Source organism: Propithecus coquereli, unplaced genomic scaffold (assembly GCF_000956105.1).
Source record: "Propithecus coquereli isolate 6110/MARCELLA unplaced genomic scaffold, Pcoq_1.0 Scaffold57, whole genome shotgun sequence".
Taxonomy (NCBI): Eukaryota; Metazoa; Chordata; class Mammalia; order Primates; family Indriidae; genus Propithecus; species Propithecus coquereli.
In genome coordinates this window covers 7241036-7250157 of record NW_012151618.1, presented here as the reverse complement: position 1 = coordinate 7250157, position 9122 = coordinate 7241036, and the positions used below count along the sequence as shown (strand labels likewise).

The window sequence follows — 9122 nt, the reverse complement described above, 5'->3', positions numbered from 1 at the left end:
CGAGGGTGACTGTTGTTTCTTTGACAACATTGCCCTGACTCCAGGGCAAATGTAGTTCCCCAACTGTTCCTCCCAAGGCAGGCTTAACTTCCCAGCCTGCCTTCCTTGGATGTGCTCCAGTTTGTCAGTGCTATTCTTAAAGGTCCTTGGCATGAGGCCACTGTCGTCACCCTCTGCCTGGCTCAGCCTGTGAGCCCTGCCCCTTCCTCTTATTGGTGCTGACACGGTCCACTAAAGGGTATACACTGTGTGTTTTGGGTCTCTCTCTCTCTCCCTCTCACCATCTCTCCATCTCTCTCTCCCTCTCTCGGAAACAACAGCTAGGCTGCTTTGAGCTTGGGCTTGGCCTGAGATACTGCTTTGTATTATACTAAATACAACTGCATCTATTAAAAAAAATATATATATATATTTGTATACACATTTATATATGTATATATCTGTAGTCGCAGAGAATTCTAATTTATGACTTCTTTTTTTCTTTGAATTGCATCTAAGGTCAAGTCTTTACTAAATCAGACTTTTTAAATTAAAAAAGTGCTTTGAGTAATTTGTGAACGCATTCTTGCAAAATTCAAATGGTAAAAAGATACATGAAGCCAAATGTTAAAGACCCTCTTTACCATCACCCGTCACTGGCTTCACTACGCTATGGTTAAGTTTATGTATTTCCAGACCTGTTCCTTTTACACACATATCGATGTTCACACACAAATATAAAGATTCTTTAATAGAAGTGAGATTATACTGTATGTATTTTTCTGCAATTTTTCTTTGTTACCAAATAACGTACTTGGTGACTTGTTCATATCAGTACATATAAGTCTATTTCATTCTTTTTCACCTACTGCATGGCATTCCGTTGTATAGATATACCACAGTGCATTTAGCATTTTCCTATTGATAGACATTGAGATATTCCTGAAAGTTTTCTATTTATTTATCATTTATCATTTAACGTTAAAGACTGTAGGTCCCATGGACCCCTGATTCCCACATTTTCTTTTTTAGCATGTACCTCCTACAGCCCTGAGGGAGGTTTGACGCATGTATATAGTAATATCCAGCCCTACAACTCCGCTAGATTAGATTAAGGAAAGTCAGGTTAACGGAATCAAAACTAATGGAGGGAGGAACTGTTGGAAACAGTACACAGGCAACAAAGGGGTAAAAAATCAGATAAACTCAAGTCAGATCTGGGTGAGACAATTGTTAGCAATGTCCTCAAGCTGCGTAACTCCTGTTAGCCTCAGTTTCCCGATCTGCACAGCCAATACTACCCATCTCAGGGTCATGGGGGGGATTACGTGAGATTAATGGCATGCAGCGCCTAGTTCCAGGCCCACCATGCGTGGGAACTCTGGCAGTGCCAGTCCCCTCCCTGTCCCCAATCCTCCTTCAGTACCACGTGGGTGTGCACCAGTGGAGAAGGCGGTGGTGTGTTTTATACAAGCTTTTGGGCTGAGTCACATGGGATTGTCATGGTTAGCAGCCACCAAAACTGAGGACTCACTCTCTGGCTAAGAGCATGCGGGGAGGGATGATGCTCAGAAGTGGCTCTGCTCTAGAAGGCCAAAGAGTCGTGTGAGAATAGCTAAGAGCAAAAGAGGAGAGAGCACAGCTTAATTTTCTCAGACTGATCATGTGGAGAGATCTGTTGGCAGACTGCAGAGTCTGCTCTTAGTAATCGCCGGGATTTTGCATCCCAGGGAGAAAAAAATCCTGGAGTGTGGTTGTATAAGGGACTCGGGGGGCATAAATCTGCCACGGGCAGGCTCCTGGCCGTGGAACCCGAGAGGCAAGGGAGGAGGGCAGTTCAGAGGTTAGATGCTTGCTGTTTTCCATCTCTGCTGAGGACAAACCAGAGAGAGACATGGCCTTCCCAACAAAGGAGGATGGGAGAGGAGAGACAGGTTTCCTGAGTACAGAAGTGCGGAGCCAGGAGAGGACCCGGGGAAGCACAGAATTCTCCCATCTCGGACAACTACAGAGCTACAGAGAAGCAGGGTTGCTATGGCAGATGCGTTGGGCAACCCTCCGCTCTGCTGGGAGGAGGGCAGGAGCAGTGGACCGTCCTTCCTTTTCTTTACTCCCTACCCCCCACCCGAACCCCTTCTTGCCCCCAGAGCTTTGGGGCCACGGGAGATGTTCAATCACACAGAGCAGCATTTCTTAACGGTAGTCCATTCCATTGGTCCACACCAGAACGTCTTAGGGCTCTTGCTAAAAAGCATGCATCCTGGGGCCCTGCCCAAGACCACAGTGAATCAGAAGCTCTGCAGGTGGGTCCAGGAATTCTGCAAATGTATTAAGCTTCCCAGTGATTCTTTGGCATCTAAGATTTGAAAGACACCACCACAGAGAGAGGTAAATTGAGGCTTTTGAGACTATGATCCATTAAAAGCATTTCTCTGGGTAAACAAAGAAAAAGAAATGTCACATCTACCAGTGGCACCTTGAACTAGCAGCACTGACATCACCTGGCGATTCGTGTGCACGCTGAGGCTTGGGAAGCTCTGGGCCAGTAAGGCGGTGCGGCGGCTCCAGAGGCAGGTAGCTGTTAACCACGGGCAGCGGGAAGAGGCTAGACTGGGACTCAGAAGACCTGGGTGCAAATCCTCATCCTTCCACCCATGGCTGTGTGAACTCGGGATAGTGGCTTCACCTTTCTGAGCATCGATACCCCATCTTTCGGGCGTGATAAGGCCCACTTCCTATGGTCAGTGCAAGCATGAAACTGAAACTGTCTGGCACAGGCAGGTGCTTAATATTAAATAGATGTTAGTAGGAGATTGAATCGGCAGTCACCTTTGCTGGGTTTCTCCTGCTTTGACTCTGATGGTCTTCAGAAAGAGGCCTGGGTGGCAGCAGGGCTCTGCACCCCACGGGATGATGGTCTGGACCGTGTTCCAGACGTTGGCCCACACTGCGCTGTTTTCCCACTTGAACTTGATCACGATCAGCTCGCCGATGTCCGAATCCAACGTGATAAGAAAGGAATAGGTTTTATTACTAGTAATTCCTCCACTCCTTGAAGATACGAAGAAAATTAGACACCGTCAGTCTAGTTGTAACAGCGCGGTGAGGCTTAGGCACATTCGAGACGCGTTATGTTTGCCTGAGTGACTTGGGTTGGCGTTTTTGCTGCATTTCCCAAACTGGTGTTCGACAGACTATTAACAGAGATAGCAATAGTGTGCCAGGATAAAGAGAGTTTTCCAGGCAATAAAATAGGGAAAACCACACTGTTTTCTGTGTTAGCATGTTAAAGCCTCTGAGAAATCCCGCTACAATGAGTCTAGCTAACTGTCTTTAGCTTAGCTTCTAGGAAGAAGCCCCCAAGGACACAGAGGGGCTTTGGCAGTGGCCTCTGGAACCTCAGCTCTCTGTAGGTTTGATGAACACAGTACCCCCACACCACACTCTCTCCCCAGTAAGGCTCCCCCTCATCTAAATAGAAACTTCTGTTAAAACAACAAAGCATAACAGTAATAGAAAAACCACATATAAAAAGGATGCACCAATTTAGAGCAAGATTTAAATGCGGACTCTGAGGTATCATTATCAGCTTTACTCACTAATCTCCAAGACATTAAAATATCCCAATGTTGACAGAGCAGCCAGATGCCCTTTCTGCTACTGAGAACACTGCCCCGGGGAGGGATTGTAGACAGTGTAGAGGCAACCCTGCATCTAGAGGGAGGCAGAGGGGCAGAGGGCTCCCGTGAGGGGCTTGTCATAGCTCTCGCTGCAGTGTGTTGTAAAGAATCGTGTAGGAATCCACCCACCCCGCTAGGCTGTGAGCACCCTAAAGATAGGGTCCTATAGCCTTGGATTTGTTGGATGGAACACCAATGGATCCTTGCTGAAGGACTGAATCAGTGCGATCATCAGAGATGGGGGCAATCTTCAGGAAGCTCAGGACCGTCCCTGGAGTGGCGGAGGGGCTCATGTCACTTCCCAGGGAGAGGCCATGCTGAGGGCCTCCAAGTCGTGAGGCCGCTGCAGGGGTGTGACCAGCAGGGGCAACAGGGTGAAGGACTGCTGGGGAGGCCGGCCGTGCAGGCTGATTGAGATTGGAAATCTGTGCCAAGTCGAATGATACCTCTTTGATTTCTGGGTTATGGTTTTCAGAACTCTCTGGAAAGGCGTTCGGAACCTTCTTGCAGACACCTGCTCTGCCCTTCACCACTAGGCCCTGCTCGGATCTTCCCGGACAGCAGACCCTGGCGAGGTGGGTGGATTCCTACACGATTCACAACACGCTGCAGCAAGAGCTATGACAAGCCACTCACGGGAGCCCTCTGTCCCTCTGCCTCCCCTGAGATGCAGGGTTGCCTCTATACTGTCTACAATCCCTCCCCAGGGGGGTGTTCTCAGTAGCGGGAAGGGCTACTAACTGCTCTGTCAACGTTGGGATATTTTAATGTCTTGCAGATTAGTGAGTAAAGCTGATGATGATACGTCAGAGTGTGGCCTTCCTGTCTGCTCAGCCCTCAGGACATCAGCCCCACCACACACACAGGCAGTGCGAACAGAGAGCAGCCGGTGGGACATGCAAGGCTGAGGAGGGACATGAGGGGCTGGCCTTGGGTGGAAGACATCTGACAGGATGCTTGGGGCAGCCAGAATGGGACAAGCTGGGTTTGCTTAAAGGGTTGTCTCTGAAGCACCAAATGTTTGTTTCTGTTCACAGCAAGAACCGAACACTAAAGTTGATCTGTAGGCCAAGAGTTTTCCTCTCAGGTAAGAGCTGGCTGGGCTCGCACAGTATCTAGCACCTACCACAGTGCCCTGCACGTAACAGGTACTCGAATCCTCAAGCCTGAATGAAGTAGTCTGGCCTGACCCTTGGAAAGTACAGGATCCATTCAGACCCTGTGCGAAAAATAAGCGTATCCTCACCACAGACGGGAGCTACAGCTCATACTCACAGCGTGATGGGAATTTTCTGCGTTTCCTCCTTTGTTCCGAGTAGCGACATGGTAAAAGTTGGTTCTACAGGTTTCTCAATTTGGTTGACAAACTGGATCTTGAACTGGTAATGATAAACTAGAGAGAGAACGAGAGTAAATTTAAGTAAGAATTTTTTAATTAAAAATCTCATATTTTAAAAATTTAAAAATATATAGGGAAAAATTTAGATGGATAGATACCAGAAGGTTAACATTTCCCCCCCGAGTGGTGGGATTACAAATGCTTTTTATCTTCTTTCTCCTTCTCTGTATTTTCTAAATGTCTACACAAGCCTTATATAGTGTCTGTGATATAATGATGGTAAGTATCAGCCGATAAAAGACGGTAGGGTAGGAGGACTGCAGATCTGGCGTTCTCGCTGAATTCCGCATCCAAGTTCTATTGCAATATTTCATGTGTTTGGTGAGGGTATCATTTATAAATCAAAGGATATATGCTTGTTAGGCACCCGACAAAGGCAAAAGAGAATACATTGCCATTTTACACTTTGTCTCTGTCTGATAGGGTCCATTTCAGGGTTGAGCAGAGTTCCAGCTAAGAAATGCATGCCCCAATGACGACATCTGTATATTCCGGGCCAGTTTTTGGCAACAAGCTGTGTGAGGTTCAATAAGCGCATTTCCTAATGGAAATAAGATAACTCTATTTCTAGACTTTGGGCCTAAATGTTTTCTGTCTTATCAAATGTCTAGAATGTTCTTCTACTGGGTTGGTTGGGAAAGGGTAATTTATTTTATTCTTTTTTACCCACAGTCTATATTTAATTAATAAAAGCAAATAGCTTACTATTAGATAAGCGTTGTTATTAATAAATACTTTACATTGCATCATCTCATTGACTCCTAAACCTGTAATGTAGGTATTATCATCCCCATTTTAGAGATAAGAGAACGGGGGCTCAGATAGGTAAAGCGATTTGCTCACAGTCTCATAGCAGAGTCTGTGCTCGTAGCCTCCCTCAACCTAGATGGTGTGGCCTCCCCTGCATTGTCACACCAACCAGCTGTGGGGCTATTTTCAAAATCACCCTACCTCATTCCCAAATAGCTGGTTGCTGCTTAGACGTCTTTCTCTTGCTGTCTTCGTATTCTCTAAGTGTTGACAGTGATCTAGCTCCGTGATCACAAACAGGTTTAGTGTGACATGTCGATTCCATTTGATTGATAGTGACTGCCTAGAGAACCCTATATTGAGATGGATTCTGAGACTATGTCCAGGTTCTCGGGAAGATGGGTCTGCTTTGGGTGAAGGATAGGGGATTTATAGTATGCTTGCTATATATCTGCATTTCTTGTTCTAGACAACGATTAATCCACTAATCCTAATATAGTGCCTTGCATATAGTAGGTGCTTTGATAAACTTTTGCTTGGGGGTGATGTAGCAGGAGGTGCATTAACATCTAGCAAGATGGAAATCACCTCTGAGGATTCAAGACCTGAGTCTTGTAGGAGAATTCCTTTTGGAATACTTAGATCATGATAACCTAGCCACATGACCATTCGTCCCTTGTACCTAGCATCTGAATATTCATGATCTTCATCAGTCAACCTACTAACTCCCAAATGGTGCCATTTCCACTGGAGGTTGGTAGCTATACAACAAGCCTAGCAGAAGACATTGCCAATGGTGTATTGCTAACATACCAGCTTCAGTGTCCTGGAGTGCCTATGTTGCTGTGTTTCTAGATTATTTACACAATCCTATCCTTTGGCATAAACAAATCTTCCTTTTTTTTTTTTTTAAGAGACAAGATCTTGCTATGTAGCCCAGGCTGGCTTTGAACTCCTGGGCTCAAGTGATTCTCCCACCTCAGCCTTGTGCATAGCTGGGACTACAGGCACGTGTCACCATGCCCAGCTTCCCATTTAGATTTTGCAGTGCATTTGCTCATGTGTCTGGGGATGATATCTCTTGGGATTACTAAAGGGGTTGTCTCTGAAGCACCAAATGTTTATTTACGTTCACAGCAAGAACCAAATTCTAAGACTTAATTTGTAGGCCAAGAGTTTTCTGCTTTAGTAAGAGCTAGCTTGGGTTGTATCTGGCAGGCACTTATATACATTGCCTGTATATAAGAGGTGCTCAAATCCTCAAGCCTGGAATAAAAGTAGTTTGATGCCCTCAAGACAGCAAAAAAGGCTGTGGGTGAGAATTAAGAGCTATGGATAGAAGTCCCAGGAAGGGTCCCCAAACCCTTCAGTGGCACCACTGAAAAGAGAGACTGCAGCTTATCATCCCAGAAGCCTCTGGAGAGGTCTTACGCTCTTTGGGGGTTTGTCAAGGAAACTCTGCAAGAAGCGAGCAGTGTTATAAGTTGTACTGAGGCAACAAAGGAAAGGTCCTTCTGAAGACACAGGCTATAGGGAGCAGGGTGGGAGGGGCTAAGAAGTACACAAAACAAGGTGGGAGAATTGGATTAACCTCACAAAGAGGCAGGGCACCTTCCAGAGAATGCAAGGAACACTCATAACTATTAATTTTCAATTCAGGGTAATATCATGTGTATTAAGTGGAAGTCTATTGTATGCTCAGTCCAGTGTTAAAAGATGAGCCAGTAAAAGTGTGTAATTGCTGGTATGCATGATAATAACATTGGTTAATATTTATTTTGGTCGTTGCCAGGTGCTTTGCATCTATTATCTCATTTAACCCTCACAACAGGTGACACTATTATTATATCATTTTAGAGTAGAGGGAACTGAAGCACAGAGAGGTTAAGTGACTTTTCTGGGATCACACAGCTAGAAAGTAGCACGGCTAGTGTGGCAGCCCAGGCAGCCTGGATCCAGAACCTGAAATTTTACACGTTTATACCCAGGACTGATAGCTTTATATCTTGTAAGGAAAAAGTTGAAATGTGGAAAGAGATTTAAGTTAAAAAAATGTCATAACAATTATTTCTTTAAAAATAAACCAGAAACACCTGAAATGTTCAATAATAGAAGAATGACTATGGACTAATAATGTCAATTATGATAATTACCAGTTAGTTCTTTACTACGTCCCAGACATTGAGCTAATAGTCTCCCATAATTATCTCACTTCTCTTTACAACAACTTCGTAAGATGCCTACTTTATCTTCCTTCCCACATCATTTTATAAATGAAACCAAGGCTCAGAAAAAGTTAAATAACTTGTCCGTTGTCACGTGGCTAATAACTGGTGAAGCCGTAATTAGAAGTTATTCTGCTGATTCTCAGTTCATATTCCCAACCATGTGATTTACTCTTATAAAGCCATTAAAAGATATTTTTGGAATGATTGCAAAGCTTATGAAGGATGTGAAAAGAAAACAAAAACAAAAAACCAGGATATGAACTTGTCTCTCTAGCATGAGCCCGACTCTGTAAAAGATAATACATAGAAGCAGGGGGATTCGCAAAAGTATTAGCAGCGCGTATCTCTGGAAAGGGCGGAGAGGCACTTTTTATTCTCTTCTTTATGTTCTGCACGTTCCACATTTCCTACACGATAAGCATGTGTTCTAATTAGAATCTTACTGGAAAAAGAAAGAGCTTTTCAAAGTATTCAAAACGAAAACAAGAGACCTAGAAGTTGCAGTCCTGACTTTGGAGGTGCTTGCAGCTGGGCAGAGTCACTCATGGGACCTTTGTCACCTCTGCCTTGTCTCATGCATCAATGTCCCTGTCTGATCTCCCTGAAGGCAGTCTTGGGGTCACATTACTGCTTGTAGCTCCGTAAGGGCACACAGCACACGCCATGCAGCCAAGGAGTACGTCAGCATGGGCTCTGTGAGAAGAACAACTCAGGACACATACTGCATTAAAGACCTTAAGAACACTAAAATAGCTTCTGTTTGTTGAGTTTCTGCTGTGCATCAGGCTATATACTAAGTGTTTTACATAGAGCGTTTTTGTCCTCATAGCAAGATGACCTTAATCATAACTTGCTGGGTCCTCTCCATCTGCTATCCCTCTTACCCTCACCTACTCTGCCCTCCCTGCCCACCTCTGAGCCCCAGGACAGGACCCCTTGGACTGCTGACTCCTTCTTGGTTGGGTTTGGCCACTGAGGCGGCACTGGCAGGAGATCAGGGCAGAGGAGAGCAAGGCCCGGAGATCTTTCCTTGGCTTCCTCCTGCTTTAGAGCCTGACTGTGTAGCAACCGCGCCCCTCATGTTTA

At 45.3% G+C, this 9122-nt stretch overlaps 1 protein-coding gene across 1 annotated transcript in view; it reads right to left on the bottom strand.

Moving 5' to 3' along the window:
- Window positions 1-2804: 2804 nt before the first annotated feature.
- Window positions 2805-9122, bottom strand: part of LIPC (lipase, hepatic) — a 143064-nt gene continuing 136746 nt past the window's right edge. The window contains exons 8-9 of the mRNA XM_012658028.1: window positions 4935-5052; window positions 2805-3030 (exon numbers count right to left, since the gene is read on the bottom strand). Of these exons, the coding sequence (XP_012513482.1) occupies window positions 2805-3030; window positions 4935-5052 (344 nt within the window). The remainder of the gene's footprint in view (window positions 3031-4934; window positions 5053-9122) is intronic.